Here is an 18623-nt window from a genome sequence, read left to right on the forward strand (position 1 = left end):
CACCTCCACACTTTGTGACATGGTTGACCACTTAAACCACTTACGCGTGTTCTTTCTTCTCCTGGTCGCGATTATCTCTATTCTTTTCACATTTTTTTCAGTAGTCACAACATGTTTGTATAGTAAAAGCAATAGTCAATGTAATAGAATAGTGATACTAATTTCATTCAAAATCTACACATTCTCTTAAATTTTTAAAAATATTTAAGCTCTCAAATTTATTCTTCCACAGAGAACTATCCACACCACGTATCTCCTCGCCATTGCCCAATTCATCGTCACTTTTGAGGAGAGGGCAAATTACGAGAGTGATTATTACACACAGGCACACAATTAGGAGGCCAAAGACTCTTTGATAAGCAACTTTAATGAACTTGACACAATTTCTGTTCATATATTAATCGGCCCGGGAGGGCTGTGAATGCCTCCCAAATAATATGGAAATCCCCACTGGAAATAAAAACAGCACCAATGGGAAAATTAAGAGAGAGAAACAGATACAAATCATACACGGAGGAGCCTAGTGTCTTAGTTATCTAGTGCTGCTATAAAAGAAATACCACAAATGGTGACTTTCAAAACAGAAGTTATTTTCTCACAGTTTAGGAGGTTAGAAGTCCCAACTCAGGATGCTGGCTCTAGGGGAAGATTCGCTCTCTGTTGGCTCTGGAGGAAGATCCTTGTCTCTTTGAGCTTCTGCTCCTGTGCGATCACGTGGCTTGGCATCTGTCTTCCCCTATCTCTGCTTCTTGATTGTCTATTTAATCTCTTCTGTATCTCAAAAGAGATTGACTCAAAACACACCCTCCACTAATCCTGTCTCATTAACATAACAAAGACAACCCACTCCCAAATGGGAATTAGAACCACAGGTAGGAGGTTAGGATTTACAACACAAATTGTTAGGGGACACAGTTCAATCCATAATACCTAGTTACATTTCAGTAACACATTTTTACAGTAATGACTTGGGAATTGGTAAAAACTGAAAAATAGTAATCATAAAAATTAATAAACGAAAGCATGTTTTGGGTTCCAAAATTTTAATATTTCTGGTCAATGGGATTGGTTACTTCTTTATATCCATCACTCGATTTTATTTATTTTTTGATATAATTTAAAAAGGAGACATCTCCTGTAAAAGCGGTAGCCCTACAATTTCACATTATACGAAAAAAAAAAAAAATCATCGCCATCCAGTTGATTCTGACTCATAGCAACCCCATAGGACAGAGTAGAACTGTCCAATAGGGTTTCCAAGGAGAGCGACCTTTTCTTTAGCAGCGGAACTCTTTAACCACTATGCCACCAGGGTTTCCAATGCGCTACAGAAGCCTATTGATCAGAAATGTTGCAGACATACTCTCTGGGATATTTAATTGGGGGGGAGGGGACAGGATGGTGTTGCAGTTTATTGATGATGATCATGGTTATGATCATGTAGAAAATAGTAGATTTGCTCTGATTGCAGTGAGGATTATTCCCATTTCTTCATTTAGCCATTTAGAAATACATTGTGTACTCCACCCGTGTCCGAAATACTACTAGAAGTTGAGGAGCAACATGGAAACACACAGTGCCTAATATAATAATGTTTTTTTTTTTTGAGGATAAAAAAAGACTCTGATAGAGTCAGAAATTAATATTCCCTTGAAACACAAAGGATTTGTGGTTTAGCCCAGGTAAATGCTAAGTCAATGATAGAAGAAAAATTCAAGCTCAGCTGCCCTGACTCCATCTCCGGGGCTCTATAACTAAAACATAATACTGGTGGGTATATATAGAAATAGCAGCCTCTTCATTGTGTCTCTCAGCTAAGATAATAAAGCTTGTTGGGGTGGTTGTGCCTCTTACCATTTTCAGTATTTACCTTCCCATTTCGCTGCCCTCCTCTACTCCCTCCCCATTATTTTACAATTGTCTTCTCACAGATACTGTATGAGGGGACACTGCAGAGTTGGTCATAAACGATTGACACGTGAATCCATACGCAGTTGTGAGGTAAGTTTTCATGGTTAACTGTACTTCTTATTTGAAACCTGTTAAAATAATATATAAAAAGGTCATTAGGGCAAACATAGGGATGCTCTGTATATAATGCTGAAATAAATTGGCAAGGATATCAATGCAAAGAGTTTCTAAAGTGTCTACCTTATTAAAAAACACATGTTGAATTTAGATTGTATTGGTTCTAAAGTGATAAGAGAATTAAAAAAAAAACAAAACCCCAAAACCAAACCTGTTACTGTTGAGTAGATTCCAATTCATAGCAACCCTATAGGACAGAGTAGGAGGACCCCATAGGGTTTCCAAGGAGCGACTGGTGGATTCAAACTACCGACCCTTTGGTTAGCAGCTGAGCTCTTAACTACTGTGCCAGCAGGACTCCGCTAAGAGAATAGTCTCCATTATTAGGCAGAAAAGAACTCAATTGTTTTTCAAGAAAGCTTACTAGTTGGATAAAGTAAATCAAGCTTCTGGCACAAAAGAAAAGCCATTGCATATTCCATAGAAGTTTATTGACTTATTTTTTGCCTCTTACCTGGATGTTTATAAAATCAAGGAACAGACTAGTGAAATTATTGTTGGGTAGACTTAGCGAGTAAACCAAGCAGCAAGAGTTAAACGTTAAAAGGGATCTAGAATTAAAGAAAGACTCACAGATACCAAGGCCACTTAAAGGAAAGAGAAACAACTCTGCGTATAGTAACGTACCCTGAAGGTAGAATTATACTACAATCCAATGATTGACATTTATGATAATTATCCCTCAATCTCGAAGGACATCACACAGCCTCAGGGAAAGGGAATGGTCTGGTACTCTGCCTTCGGTATCTCTTTCTTCTTTCTGTCTCTGAGGTCAGAGGAATGAGAGCATCTATTGGAGAAATGACGTAGGCTAAGGCCATGAACACCTTTTGATACAAGCCTCAGGGAAAACTCTGGTAAGCTGTCTTCTCCCCACATGGCACTTGACATCCAAGTTCTTTCGTATGGAGAGCCAGACTAAGTGCACCACCAACTAGGAAACCAAAGAGTGGTGACATATCAGAACGATGATTCGGGACCGCTCTTGTGACTCTGGAAGAGTTCTCTAGTCATATGTTTAAAACGACAAAGGAAAACTCAGGACTAATTAGTGTTATAGAAAAGAAAGAAATATACATATATTTTTAAGACTGTTAATAAATTCACTGTGCTTGGGCTACTGCAAGTAAAATAGTTAAAAAATCAAAACCAATCCAGATGCTGTTGAGGCGATTCCGAATCACAGCAACCCTATAGGACAGAGTAGAACTGCCCCATAGGGTTTCCAAGGAGGGCTGGTGGATTCGAACTGCTGACTTTCTGGTTAGCAGCTGAGCTCAGCCACCCACCAAATCAAAACGTTGTCACACTCAGCAGTTTGTACTGCTCATACCCAATAGTGCCTGCCAGAAGCAAATGAAAAGCTACCCCGTAACTTTAAATTAATTCTGCAAACATTTTAAGATACAGTGTTCAGCAAACTATCAAATATAATCAAGCGTATAAGAAAACAAATCAGCATGAATGAAAAATAGGAGAAAATATAATAGAAACAGACAAATATGAGTATAAAATACTGGAATTGTCAGATGTAGACATTAAAGTAACTATGCTCAGTGTGTTCTAGAAGTTAAAAGACAATATTGTGACATGTTAGATTTGAAAAGAACTGAGTAGAAATTATAGAACTTAAAAATTCAAGAACCAAAATTAAGAATCTAATGGATGCTTTTAACGGCTTATTAGCTAGAGATAATGTGAGAAATAAATATCTAGATTAAAGCAAGAAGAGAAAAAAATGGATGAAAAATGAAACAGTTTAAGAGACATATACAGTATTATTAAAAGGTCTATCATGCAGGTAACTGGAATCCCAGAAGAAGGGAAGGAAGACAGGAAGAGGCAATATTTAAAACAACTATGGCTGAAAGAATTCTTGGGTGGTGCAACTGATTAACACATTCAGATGCTAAGTGAAAGGTTGAATGTTCGAGTCCCCCCAGAGGTGCCTTGGAAGAAAGGCCTGGTGATCTACTTGGAAAAATCAGCCATTAAAAAGCCTATGGAGTACAGTTGTACTCTGACACATTTGGGTCGTCATATGTTGGAATCCACTTCATGACAACTGGAAACTGGAATGGTTGAAAATTTTCCCAAACTGAAGAAACACGTCAGATTAAAAAGATACATTATGTTCAAACTGCTGACCTCTCAACAGCAGCAATAAAAACCAGAAAAAAAGTGCAATGAAAACATCTTTTAGAAAAACTGAAATAAAAGTATTTTTAGACAAACACTGAAGGGCTTCAACGCCAGTAGACGCAATCTCAAGGAAATATTAGAGAGTGTTCTTCAGGCAAAAGGAAAATAATTCAAATTGGAAGGTAGGAGAGACAGAGAAGAATAAGAAACAACAGAAACCAGGAATATATGGGCAAATCTAGATGAACACCGACTCCAGAACATTATAAATCTAGTGTTCCCTGTTGTTAATGCCATCAAGTTGGTTCCGAGCCACAGCGACCCCATGTGCAACAGAATGAAACACTGCCAGGTCCTGCGCCGTATTTCAGGTAACAGCAGGGTTGCCCATGGTGGACAGACTTCAGCAGAGCTTCCAGACTAAAACAGACTGGGAAGAAGGACCTGGCAATCTACTTCCGAAAAAATTGGTCAGCGGAAACCTTCTGCATAGTGTCTCCGAGGCCCACATTTTTACGGAATTCAAGATGTCATCAATTGTAAGACACAGCATCATTTAATCTAGTACTGTGAAATAACAGGATGGAAATTGTAATAGTATACCTTGCAAAAGTTGGACAACAAAGGGCTGTTTTGGTGTAAGAGTAAATGAAAAATAAAACTAGCACACAGAAAATGAAGCGTGTATGTTTCAATCTTACCACAAGGTGGAGGGTGGGAGGCAAAGGTTATATCCCCCTGGGAATTGAATCACAAGCTGGTATTCACACAGTTTTGCTCTCTTAATTTATAATACCAATGCAGAAGAAAAAATTCCAAACAAAATATTCAATTTAAAGTATTCTTAGGTTTGCTGTGCCCCTAGTTGATTGAGAGAAACAAATGCCAATTCTTTTTGAGAGAGTTCAACTTCAGTCCAGGCTTGCAGTGATTATAAAAGGACATCAGTTGTAAGATATACCCCAATTTTAGAGCTATTAGTATATGAAAAAAATTTGTGTCTTAGAATTAAAATACACAACAATAATAGCCTGTACACTGGGGATGGGGTTATAAACAGAGTAAACAGTGTTCTAAGGTTTTTATATTGTCCAGGAAGAGCATATAAATTCCAATATATTAGACTTTGGTGAGTGAAGAATACATGTTTTCATCTCTAGAAAAACCCAAACCAAACCCACTGCTGTTGAGTCCATTCCAATTCATAGCAAACCTACAGGACAGAGTAGAACTACCCCCATAAGGTTTCCAAGGAGCGGCTGGTGAATTCATACTGCTGACCTTTGGGTTAGCAGCTGAGCTCTTAACCACTGCACCACCAGGGCTCCTTGATCGCTATGGTAACTACTAAAAAATAGTAAAAGAGTAAATTACCTACTAACAGAAGAAAAGACGAAATAATACAAAGTACTAAATCAGACCAAATAGAGGAAAGAAAGAAAAGAAAATGTAACGTGGAACGGGCCTTACATCAGCAAGAGATAATTCTTTATATGCGCCTAAGAACATGACTTCAACACATTCAAATAAAATGTTAACAGCACTATAAGTAGAAATTTAAAAATCCACAAACACTTGGACGATCTTAATGCAATTCTCTCATTGTGGGAAGAATTAGCAGATAAAACTCAGAGAATTGCAATCATACTGATATGTTCTCTGACCACAATGAAATTAGGCCTGAAAACTAAAACAAAAGAATTACTGGGTATACCCATGTTTATAAGTTAAGAAATACATATCTAAATAACCCATGAGCCAAAGAACAATTCCAACCGAAATTAGAAAGCATTTTGAACTGAATTATAATGAAAATACATTAAAATTATAAACTTAAATGCATATTCTCGAGCAAAAGAAGGCTGAAATTCATGAGCAAAGATGCATTACAAGAACTCAGAGAAAGAATAGCAAATTCGGTCCAAAGACATTGGATGAAAGGAAATAATAAATATGAGAGCTAAAATTAATGGAAGAGATAATAGAAAAAGGGTTGAAAATTGTTTCTTTGAGAAGACTAATTAAATTGAAAAGCTCCTGGTGAGATTTAAGGAAAAAAAAAAAAAAGAGGTGTATGTACGCACACAGAACATCAATAGGAACTTAAAAGGGGGATATAACTTTATATTATACAGATATTAAAAAGAAAACGTTTGACAATTTCAGGGAGGAAGACTTCAACACAGTATAAAGAAAATTTTGCAATCATGTAAATGTGAAATAATACCGAAAGAACTTTCTACAAAGTGAAATATGGTTGCTTTTTAAATTAATAATAAGCATGTAGCAAGCACTTACTATGTGCAAGGCAATGTGCTAAGTGACTTGACTTTGATCTCCTTTATGTCACAATTTTAAGAGGTAGTTACTCTTTTGATGGTTACTTACAGATGAGGAAAGTGAGGATCAGAGAAGTTAAGCAATTTACCCAGTGTCACACAATCGTTGAGTGGCCAATCATTGATTCGAGCTTCGACCTGACTTCAAAGCCCATGTTCTTAACAACAGTGTTGCACAGAGCAACAGTGATGGCTGCTTGACTGGACAACTTCAAACAGATGTCAAATGCCCTCCTGGTAAGAAACACGAGGAGATACCTGTATTGATCGTACCAAAGCACCTCTCGGCTCCTTTTGACTCCGTCCCCTTCTTCTTCATCTTTTTTCCCCTCACTCTTTCTTCTCTCTCTCACCCGTGTCAGTCTTTGTATTTCTCTCTTTCTCACAGATGACCAGCAAATCAGGTTTGTAACTGCTGCATATACTTTTACCTCTCTGAGAAAGGGGATGAACCTTTGTCTCTCCAGATACTTACAAGTTTGAAGAGAACTTTGAACCATCTTCCCAGAGCCATGGTTCCTCAGTCTGAGGGCGAGAAAGCCCTATCCAAAATGAATTATCAGGTTGGGAAGACACTTGCTTTATTATAAATTCCTGTAGGGAAATACAAATAAAAACATAGAGACATATGTACATCAAAAAGAAAGAAAAGAATGAGAGAGAGACTCTTATTTTAGACATTGAGAAAGAGACACCGATTGAGTCTTTTTGGTAGAAGAAAGCACATATAAACTGGCATCAACTTAGAGAGAAGAGTCAGTTCTTGGATATCGTTGAGTATCTGGAAGGCATATTTCATTTCTTCAGTCATTATTATTTAATTTTCCAGGATAGAATAAATTCAAGATGTCAAGATTGCACTGCCTCCATTCAACCTATCTGACAAAGCTCAAGGATGACAGGCCCCCTAGGTAATTTCCATGGATGACAGAGGCCACTACCTTCCCTTCAATTTGAAAATATAAATTCCCACTACCTTTGTCCAGAAACACTTCTCAGAGTTGGATGACAACTTAAAATAATTTAGTCCCACTCTTTGGGACTGTGCCCTGAAGGCAACCTGAGGTTCAACAATAGTATTTAAATTGTTGACAAATATAGGATAACTTAGTGGCAGTGACAGACCAGTCTAAAAGCCAGACAGACTTCCAGTCCAATGCACTTTCTTTGCCATATATTGACTTTCATTCTCTTTAATGTGGACAACAACTCTTGGGTAAGACAGGACAGACACAAAAAATCTGAGGGTAGCCAAAATAGATGTAGAAGTTCTAGAATGACTTAGATTTATAGTACAGAATGCTTTCTGACTATTAGCCCTTTGGACGGCTCATCCAATTCTACACTTCATTCATGATTCATGATGATTCACTGTAAAATCTCACTTTTTCTGTAAAGCTTTTTATGTCCACAGGGCTCGCTGTCTTTAACTCCTGTAGCATCTTTTGCTAATACCACATATAAAAGTTTTGACATCTGTTGGGTTGTTTCTTTTTTTCTTGCAAATTATATGAGCATTGCAATAGCCAGGTCGTGTTTTAAACATCTTTGTTTTCCTCAGTACCTTGCAAAGAATAAATGATTTCTAAATGCATGTCTTCACAGCTGGCATTTTTCTCAATAATTATGATGACAGGGGGAAGAATTTTGTTTTACTCCACCCAATTTGTAAATTGGAATCTAGACTCACAAAAATCAGCAGTGGTGTGATTATTATAGTCATACAAATGTGGAATGTGTTTAAAAGTATTTGTTTTAAAGTGAATGCCTTTAAAATTAATTCATTTACAAATAAAAGAACGTATTATGCACTTGATGTTAATCACAGAGATGCTAAAAATGTTTATAACCTCCGTATCATCGCTCTCTATTGTCCCGCTCAAAATAAACCACACATAAATATGACTGAAGTCTTTACTCACCAGTTCCTTTGAGCTGTCTATCTTCAGGAGACTAGAGCCCAGCTGAAAACATTGCCCTTTACTTCTGTCCCAGGAATCCTGTGACTTTCTAAAGAGATAACAGCTCTTCTCATGTATAATCCAGTTAGGGGGACAAGGGCTGGAAAAAGCTCCTGTAAACAAAATATAAGTATCATGAGGTTCATATCACACTAATTCACTCTGTCAGTGCAAGCACCATTTACATATAAATCATGAGGACACTTAATAAATAATCACTGAATTGCCATTAATATGTTTCATTTTTACTCCGAACTACAGAAATACGATTTTACTGAAGAGACCGCATTGAATATCCCCAATCACTTAAAATAAAAAAGTAAATATGAGTTGAGTAACTGTAAACAGTGTTTTAGACAGCCAAGCCTCCTCTCCCTGCCTTCTGCTCCTTGAAATTCAACCCAGCACTCTCGGATTTCTCAGTATCTTCCTAGTATAAGTCCACCCAAAATCACTCACTGAGGTACACAAAGCAACCTCATGTTATTTAAATTATTTTATAGGTATGAGAGCCGTTTCAGAACACAGCTTCTAAAATGAGAAAAGCGCAAGGGCAATTATTCACACTACAGAGTAACGCTGTTATATTTTATTAGCTACTTGGTAAAAAATAGTGAGGAGATGCAGGCTTAAGTTCAGAAAATTGAAGTTAAAATACTAAGTCACAGTTAATTGTGATGTAATTAGAAGTAGATGTCATGTGCATTTAAAATTGGAAGGCAAATCAATGAAATTATATGATTAACTATAAAAACAAACCCAAGTTTCTAGGAACATAACTATTAGGCCTATCTGCTTTGTATATTTCTAATATCTTATTTCTTGGCAACATTTTACCTTCTTTTTTCTTTCCCTCTTTCCTTCCCTTTAAAATAGAACATCGTTTTTGACGCTCTATTTCCTATTCTAACTGTACCATTTTAAAATGTCATTTCCTTAAGGGGAAAGAACACATTTCTTTCATATGTGTAAAACTATAAAATCTTCTATAGGCCTGCACACATAACTAGTGATCAATCAGTTACCGATTTGGAAAAATAAACCAACTTAGTTAGGAATGTTCAGCCAAGTGCACGGGGTATTTATGATGCCTGTGTGACAGGGCACTGCGATAATACCGATAAGTATGACTTCGGAATGTACAATCACTGGATGTAAGAGTAATCTCCTCACCCCTCTGTCCAAGGCCTTCCCACCAAGAATGAACCCTCTGAAATCAAGAATTCCACAAATCCTTTAACTGGGCCCTTGCCTCTGGTTGGGAGAGCCTTCATCGGAGACACACTGTATTCTAAAGATGATCGTGTAGGTTGGCTGTGGTTCTGGTTACCTCTTGATGGAAAGCTGATGTTCTCCACTGGGTTGCTCCCTGAGATGGATCTCCCAATAGCTTCATATACCAACAACAATAATGTGAAAAAAAAAAAAAGTCATTCCACTATATTCGAAAAGTAAAATTCCTAAACCCATCTGTTTGTTGTGTGGGGATATAAAGGAATACATTATTGAATAATGATACAAAAAAAAGCCCAAATCCATTGCCATCAAGTCCATTCCGACTCATAGCAAAATCCTACAGTAGAACCGCCCTGTAGGGTTTCTAAGGTTGTAAAACTTTATGGAAGCAGACTGCCACATCTTTCTCCCACGGAATGGGCTGGTGGGTTTGAACGGCCCGCCTTTCAGTTAGCAGCTGAGTGCTTAACCACTGCACCACCAGGGCTCCTGATTAATGATAAGTAAAAGATAAATTGCTGGTGGGGAGGTGAAGATGAGTGAGAGATTGATAGATACATTAATAGATAGACAGACAGACAGACCGACCGACAGTTGGATGGAAGGATGTATGTACGTATGGATGGATGGATGGATGGACAGATGGATGGATGGATGGATAGACGATAGATAGGGAGGCTAAGTAACTTCCATAAAGGAGGTGCTGTGAGAAAGGAGAGAAATGAAACAGGTAGAAAAGAAAGAAAATGATGGAGGCAGCAAGAGGCAAATGGAAGAAAGGATCATGATAGGAGTAACGATAGATCTAAACTAGCAATAATCCTTTCATCTGCCTTCTGTTATTTATAAATGTTAGCTCCTTGAGTGCCTATAGCAGAATACACTCAATAAACAATTGACTAATTAACGAATCTGATGAAGACTCTCTGAAGGCAGAAAAATACTTTACTGAGACCAGAACACATGAGATAAAATCTAAAGAAATTTATTCATCTATCATAAAACACGTACGTAGTACTTAGTAAGTGACTCACACATTCCTAGTCACCTCAGACAATTCCAGGTACACCCAGACGTGTTGTTGTTAGGTGCCATCGAGTCAGTTCTGACTCCTGGTAACCCCGTGCACAACAGAACAAAACACTGCCCAGTCCTGTGCCATCCTCACAATTGTTGGTATGCTTGAGCCCATTGTTGCAGCCACTGAGTCAGTCCGTCTCATTGAGGGTCTTCTTTTTGCTGGTCGTCTACTTTATCAAGCATGATGTCCTTCTCCAGGGACTAATACCTCCTGATAACATGTCCAAAGTATGTGAGACGTAGTCTCGCCATCCTTGCTTCTAAGGAGCATTCTGGTTTTGTTCATTCTTTTGATATCCCTTGTTCCACGTCCTCTTCTGAATCGGGCTTGAATTTCTGACAGTTCCCTGTGGATATACTGTTGCAGCCGTTTTTGAATGATCTTCAGCAAAATTTTACTTGTTTGTGATATTAATGATATTGCTTGATAATTCCACATTCTGTTGGATTACCTTTCTTGGTATATTGAGTAGTCTTCACCAACACCACAATTCAAAGGCGTCAGTTCTTCTTTGGTCTTCCTTATTCATCGTCCAGATTTCGCATGCATATGAGGTGATTGAAAACACCACGGCTTGAGTCAGGGGCACCTTAGTCTTCAATCTGACATCTTCGCTTTTCAACACTTTAAAGAGGTCTTTTGCAGCAGATTTGCCCAGTGCAATCCACTGTTTGATTTCTTGACTGCTGCTTCCATGGGCATTGATTGTGGATTCAAGTAAAATGAAATCCTTGACAACGTCAATCTTTTCTCCATTTATCATGATGTTGCTTACTGGTCTAGTTGTAAGGATTTTTGTTTTCTTTACGTTGAGGTGCAATCCATAGTGAAGGCTGTAGTCTTTGATCTTCATCAGTAAATGTTTCAAGCCCTCTTCATTCTCAGCAAGCAAGACTGTGTCATCGGCATATTACAGTTTGCTAATGAGTTTTCCTCCAATCCTAATGCCCCGTTCTTCATATAATTGAACTTCTCGAATTATTTGCTGAGCATACAGATTGGACAGGAATGGTGAAAAGGATACAACCCTGACACACACTTTTCTTGACTTTAAACCATGCAGTATCCCCTTGTTCTGTTCGAATGACTGCCTCTTGATCCATGTAGAGGTTCCTCATGAGCACAATTAAGTGTTCTGGAATTCCCATTCTTCGCAATATTATCCATAATTTCTTATGATCCACACAGTCAAATGCCTTAGCATAGTCAATAAAACACAGATAAATATCTTTCTGGTATTATCTGCTTTCAGCCAGGATCTGTCTGACATCAGAAGTGATATCCCTTGTTCCACGTCCTCTTCTGAATCGGGCTTGAATTTCTGACAGTTCCCTGTGGATATACTGTTGCAGCCGTTTTTGAATGATCTTCAGCAAAATTTTACTTGCATGTGATATTAATGATATTGCTTGATAATTCCACATTCTGTTGGATTACCTTTCTTGGGAATAGGCATAAATATGGATCTCTTCCAGCTGGTTGGCCAGGTAGCTGTCTTCCAAATTTCTTGACCTATTGGCATAGACAAGTGAGCACTTCCAGTGCTGCATCTGTTTGTTGAAACATCTCAGTTGATATTCCGTCAGTTCCTGGAGCCTTGTTTTTCGCCAATGCCTTCAGTACCATCAGTTCTTGATCATATGCCCCTTCTTGAAATGGTAGAACACTGACCAATTCTGTTTGGTACAGTGACCCTGTGTATTCTTTTCATCTTCTTTTGATGCTTCCTGTGTCGTTTAATATTTTCCCCATAGAATCCTTCAGTACAGCAACTCGAGGCTGGAATTTTTTCTTCAGTTCTTTCAGCTTGAGAAATGCTTAGTGTGTTCTTCCCTTTTGGTTTTCTATCTCTAGGTGTTTGCGTATGTCCTTTTAATACTTTGCTTTGTCTTCTGGAGCTACCCTTTGAAATCTTCTATACAGCTCTTTGACTTCATCATTTCTTCCTTTCACTTTAACTACTCAACATTCAAGAGCAAGTTTCAGAGTCTCTTCTGACATCCCTTTTGGTCTTTTCTTTCTTGTTTGTCTTTTTAATGACCTCTTGCTTTCTTCACGTATGATGTCCTTGATGTCATGCCACGACTCATCTGGTCTTCAGTCATGAGTGTTCAATGGGTCAAATCTATTCTTGAGATGGTCTCTAAATTCAGGTGGGATATACTCAAGGTCATACTTTGGCTCTCGTGGACTTGTTCTAATTTTCTTCAGTTTCAACTTCAGCTTGCATATGAGCAATTGATGATCTGTTCTGCAGTTGGCCCCTGACCTTATTCTGACTGATGATATTGAGCTTTTCCATCGTCTGTTTCCACAGATGTAGTCGATTTGATTCCTCTGTATTCCATCTGGTGAGGTCCATGTATGTAGTCGCCACCGTTTATGTTGTTGAAAAAAGGCAAGTGCAGTGAAGAAATCATTGGCTTGCAAAATTCTATCATGTGATCTCCAGCATCATTTCTATCACCAAGGCCATATTTTCCAACTACTGATCCTTCTCCTTTGTTTCCAACTTGTGCATTCCAATCAGCAGTAATTATCAATGCATCTTGATTGCATGTTTGATCAATTTCAACTGCAGAAGTTGGTAAAAATCTTCAACTTCTTCATCTTTGGCCTTAGTGGTTGATGCATACATTGGAATAATAGCTGTTGTATTAATTGGTCATCCTTGTAGCTGTATGGATATTATCCTGTCACTGACATAGTTGTACTTCAGGATAGATCTTTCTGACAAAAAACAGAATGCCCATTTCTCTTCAATTTGTTATTTCCGGCATAATAGACCATATGATTGTCTGATTTAAAACGACCAATACCAATCCGTTTCAGCTCACCAGTGCCTGGGATATTGATGTTAATGCACTCTATTTCATTTTTGATGACTTCCAGTTTTCATAGATTCATACGTCATATTCCATGTTCCGATTATTAATGGATGTTTGCAGCTGTCTCTTCTCATTTTGAGTTGTGCCACATCAGCAAATGAAAATCTTGAAACCTTGACTCCATCCACGCCATTAAAGTCCACCCTACTTTGAGGAGGCAGCTCTTCTCCAGTCGTATTCTGAGTGCCTTCCAACATGAGGGGCTCATCTTCCAGCACTATAGGAGACAATGTTCAGCTGCTATTCATAAGGTTTTCACTGACGAATTTTTTCAGAAGTGGACTGCCAGGTCCTTCTTCCTAGTCTGTCTTAGTTTGGAAGCTTCACTAAAACCTGTCCACCAAGGGTGTCACTGCTGGTATTTGAAATACCGGTAGCAAAGCTTCCAGTATCACAGCAATACACAAGCCACCACAGTGTGATAAACTGACAGACATTTGGTGGAAATCATCTGTGGTGGAAAAATTTACATTGTATTAAGTATTAAAAGCAATCTAGAGAAATTAGATTGCTTATAATACTTAATGCAGTGTAAATGCTATGTAAATAGTTCTTATACTGTATAGTTTAAGGAATAATGACAAGAAAAAGAAGTCTGTTTTTTTCAAATATTTTCGATCTGTGGTCGGTTGAATCCACGGATATGGAACCAGTGGATACCAGTGGATACGGAACACCGACTGTATTTAAGGGAGGTAGTAGAGCATTGTGGCTTAGGCTGAGCTTCTTACACAGCCTATTTAAATGTCTAATCATGGCCCGACCACTAACAGGTTATGACCCTGGAAAAGTAAAATAACCTCCCTGTCTCTCAATTCCCTGGTAAGTAAGATGGGAATTAATAGCACTCGCTCAGTAGGGTTAATGTAAGGGTTAAATGAAATTATGCATGTCAAACCCTTCCACAAGTGCCTGGCATGTAATAAATGTTCGTTAAAAGTAGTTGTTGGTGTTAATCTCCTCTACCAGTACTCACCCATGGTGCCCAGAATCACAGCTACCACCAGTGTTATCAAGAATAAGATCGTCAAGGTCACAGCAATGAGACGCCAGTGAGGAGATGCAGAACAAGTTCCTGAGGGGACAGAGAGAGAAGAAATTGAATGAAGAACTAGGATGATGGACTGAGGGGCTCTTTACATCTACAGTTCATCAAAATCTGGCAAATTCTAAATGGAACCATTCATTCGTGGCTGTTTCCTAGATAACCTAATCATCTAGTACTAGTTTCATTTTTCATATACCTTTAGCAGAGTCAGGCCCTGGACATGTAATCTGAGCACAGTGCTTTGATATGTATACATTTTTAATTTCAGTTCCACAAAGTCAACTATAGGTCTTGACACTGCCAGGAATCCTGAAATCCCACGTATTCTTCAAGCAGGCAGCTTAATGTAGAGGAAAAGCACTGGTTACTAAGGGTGGCAAAACCAAAATATGGAACCTTCCCTTTGACTTATTTGTTGCAGGACCTTGAGCAAATTATTCCGTCTGATTTTTCATTACTGGTTATTGAAAACTGGACTAGCAATACTGCAATGGATGGTTGTGGGGATTGCATTGGCTTACACCTGTAAAAGCACGTAGTTCAGGTACTGCTAGCACATTGTAGGTAACTCAGTGTTTGTCCATACATACACGTAAACACGTACGTGCCCTTCCTACCTCTTGCTTCACCCAGTTTTTTCCACTCTTCCCCGACAGATTACTCAAGAATTGTGTAAGCAGTGAGAAGAAAATAATTGTGCAAGAAGAGTTACAAGAAACCAGAAGAGAGAAAAATTCTTATGCCAAAACCTGTGAATAATCTCTCTCCCGATATTACATGGAACCTGGTTTTGTGTAAATATTGGCACAGCAAGAACATATCTTTTCCTTTAACTGAGAATAAGTAATAAGAGCATTTCATAGAATTTTCAAATAGGAGACTAATAGAGGAGGCTAAATCCCTATTTCTATGAAGAGAGGTTTTTTTCTTATGTCCTTCTTCATATTTCACCTTCTTATGTTTTAAGACTCACGTCTCACTAAAGGAATCTCTTCCTCTAACACGTGTATTTTCCTTCACTGATATACCAAGAACTCCCTTTTGATTAAAAGTTAAATAAATCAGTACAGCCAAAACAATTTCACACCACATGAATCACAACAAATCAAGATTATAAACTCTATGACATGTGACTTCCATTTCAACAAATCAAGATTATAAACTCCATGACATGTGACTTCCATGTTACCTCAGTATGACAGGTTCTTTTTCCCTCAGTGCTTTTCCTTACTGATCGTCCATATTTTTCTGTTGTTGTTGTTGGCTTTCTTAGCTGCCATATTCTGATGTTGTTCTTATACACTTCTTTAAGTTTCCTTGACCTCCATTCTACAATCTACGCCTTTCTATCAACAAAGCAATAAGCCACTCCTATTGAAATTCCTTCATCTTTGTCATCACCGCATTTATTACAACTCCTCACTGCTCAAGTGTCTATTCCTAAGGAAAAGAGAAACTCTGAATATTTTGTTAACATATATAGTTAATTTAAATACTAATAATTCGGCACTGAGTGCTACTATCTGGGTTGCCATGAGCAAATGCTTAACTCGTATTCGAATGATCTTCAGTGACTTCTGAAAACCTGACATTGAAAAGCATATTAATAAAAGTCCTACAAATTACAAGTCTCAAATTTTCTTCACTTAAGTGTTTTAGATGATGATGTTGAAAGTATTGAAGGAAGAAAGAAAAATTACCTTTCTCTGAAACAATAGGTCTCCTGGCACTGTCTCGAGAGGTGAAGTCTAACTGAGTATATCCATCCTCATCCACATTTTCTAAATTAGAACGATTTTCCATTGTTCTATTGAGTCCTTGGACAGACACAGCATTTGAGAGCTCTTTCTTCTTTTCTAAGACAACTGCCTGGGGACAAAAGAGGATCTATGAGTCAACTCATGTGGGAGAGACTATTACTCAGGTTTAACAGCTTGAGTAGTTCAACCAGATACTCAAAAGCAGGAAATGAAAACTCTGCTGTGGCAATTTCCCATTTGCACCTTTAGATCCTATTTCTGGGACTGCTGACTCAAAGACAACTACAACGCCGTATAGTAGACAGATCTTTGTTTCCAACTAATGAAATAAAAATGCACAGATTTATGGCCCACGCTGCCTTCATTATTCTCACAACTGATTTTGACATCATTAAATGACTTGGCCTATGCAAACCGTTAAACAATTTTGGTATCTTGCGTTCACCATGACTTCATTATAACTACACATTCATGCATTTATTCATATATTCATTCAGTAAACATTTATTGAGTGTCCACCTTTTAACTGATAAGGAAGTTGGGAATACGTGGTAAAGAATACCTGTGTAGAAGCTTATTGCTTAATAAAGGAAACCTACAGATAAATGTGGGAAGGATGCCATTAGGAGGTGCATGATTGTAACAACAACAGGGATCAAATATCTCAGGATTTGTCATGGAATATTCACACAAAGTAGTAATTATTTATTGAATAATTAAATGTGCTAGGTACTGTGCATTGTACATGCTTTCTCATTTAATCTCAGTTTTTCAATGAGCCTATATTGTAGGTATTATTATTTCTATTTCCAAATGAAGAAACTGAGGCATAGAAAATTTCGTCCCTTTCTCAGGTTTAAGTAGCTAATAAAAAAAAGTGGATCAAGTAATCCAAGTAAAGTCCATTCTTGCTGCAAAATTCATAGTCTTTTCTGTTAGGCCACCCTGCCTTCTTCACCATTCTGTACGTTTATGTAGCAATTAACAGCTTCTGGAGAGTTTTGGGACTGAAATATTAAGTGTTTGATTTTTTCCTCTCTTCCAATTTCCTTAGTAATGATTAAATCAATAATATATGGAAAATACTTATTATTGCTAGAAACTAGACAAACGTCCAACCCATTTACCAGACTTTGAAGAGAGCAGAATGCAGGAGACATCTGTTTAACATGTATCGAAATGGAAGATAGTTCACCGGAGAGTAAATAAGTAGGTTCCTCCCTGTCTTAATCACAATTTTCTAGTGAAACAGAATCCTGAAGACATACAGATATAGGTATAGGGTTGCTATGAGCTGGAATCGACTCAATGGCAGCAAGTTTGGTTTGGTTTTATAAGTATAGATACAGATACTGCTTATAGCTGACATTGATTCGGACCTCAACTCATGGCGACCCCATACACAACAGGATCAGACCATAGTGATCTGTAAGATTTTCACTGGCTAATTTTCAGAAGTAGATCACCAGACTTTTCTTCCTAGTCTGGCTTAGTCTGGAAGCCCCACGAAACCTATTCAGCATCATAGCTAAATGCAAGCCTCTGTTGACAGACGGGTGTTGGCTGTGCGTGAGGTGCACTGGCCAGGAATCAAACCCGGATCTCCTACATGAAAGGTGAGAATTCTACCACTGAACCACGAATGCCTCATATATATATATATATTTCAGAGAGAGAGATTTATTTTAAGGAATTGGCTCACTCACATGATTGTGGAGGCTGGCAATTTAAAAATCTGTAGGTCAGGTAACAGTCTGGAGATTCCTGCAGTCTTTCATCCCAAAATCCATAGGTCAGGTGACAGGGAAGAGTAAAGAATGAAGGGGTTTTGGCAAAATGTCTATTTACAGTCTGAAAGCAGAATACACTTTAAGAGAAAGTCCCTTTTTGCTCTTATGTCCTTTAATTGATTGGTTGATGCCCACCCACATTATGGAGGGTGATCTGTTTTACTTGAGGCATGTAACGAATTTAATCACATGTAACTACTTTATAAAAGCATCTAGAAGAGTGTTTGTCCGAAAACATGGGCACCATAGTCTAGCTAAGTTGACACAGAAAATTAAAATTCTACTAACTT

The 18623-nt window shown here is 38.0% G+C and overlaps 1 protein-coding gene across 7 annotated transcripts; it reads right to left on the reverse strand.

Annotated features, from left to right (window-relative positions):
• Positions 1-1379: 1379 nt before the first annotated feature.
• Positions 1380-17213, reverse strand: CLEC7A (C-type lectin domain containing 7A). Of its 7 annotated transcripts, none has more exons than XM_023740622.1 (7): positions 16484-17212; positions 14712-14810; positions 9783-9920; positions 8492-8643; positions 7045-7163; positions 6659-6803; positions 1899-2039 (listed from the first exon to the last, which is right to left on the reverse strand). In XM_023740622.1, the coding sequence occupies exons 1-6, from the start codon at positions 16584-16586 to the stop codon at positions 6665-6667; spliced, it is 750 nt and encodes a 249-aa protein (XP_023596390.1). In that variant the 5' UTR covers positions 16587-17212; the 3' UTR covers positions 1899-2039; positions 6659-6664. The 7 variants fall into 7 exon arrangements, with proteins under 7 accessions (XP_023596392.1, XP_023596396.1, XP_023596390.1 ...); XM_023740623.1 differs by having other exon boundaries at positions 1905-2039; positions 6619-6803; positions 16484-17213; XM_023740624.1 differs by lacking the exon at positions 6659-6803 and having other exon boundaries at positions 1380-2039; positions 16484-16755.
• Positions 17214-18623: the final 1410 nt, after the last annotated feature.

The sequence above is a fragment of the Trichechus manatus genome, unplaced genomic scaffold (genome assembly GCF_000243295.1).
Source record: "Trichechus manatus latirostris isolate Lorelei unplaced genomic scaffold, TriManLat1.0 scaffold00160, whole genome shotgun sequence".
Taxonomy (NCBI): domain Eukaryota; kingdom Metazoa; phylum Chordata; class Mammalia; order Sirenia; family Trichechidae; genus Trichechus; species Trichechus manatus.

Excerpts from the sequence above, each read along its gene's own strand:
- CLEC7A (XM_023740622.1), bottom strand. The coding sequence starts at position 16,586 with ATGGAAAATCGTTCTAATTTAGAAAATGTGGATGAGGATGGATATACT. Across the intron at positions 14,811-16,483 it reads ACCTATTGTTTCAGAGAAAG|GAACTTGTTCTGCATCTCCT; the intron begins GTAATTTTTCTT and ends CTGTCCCCTCAG. Across the intron at positions 7,164-8,491 it reads TAGACAGCTCAAAGGAACTG|GAATTTATAATAAAGCAAGT; the intron begins GTGAGTAAAGAC and ends ATTTCCCTACAG.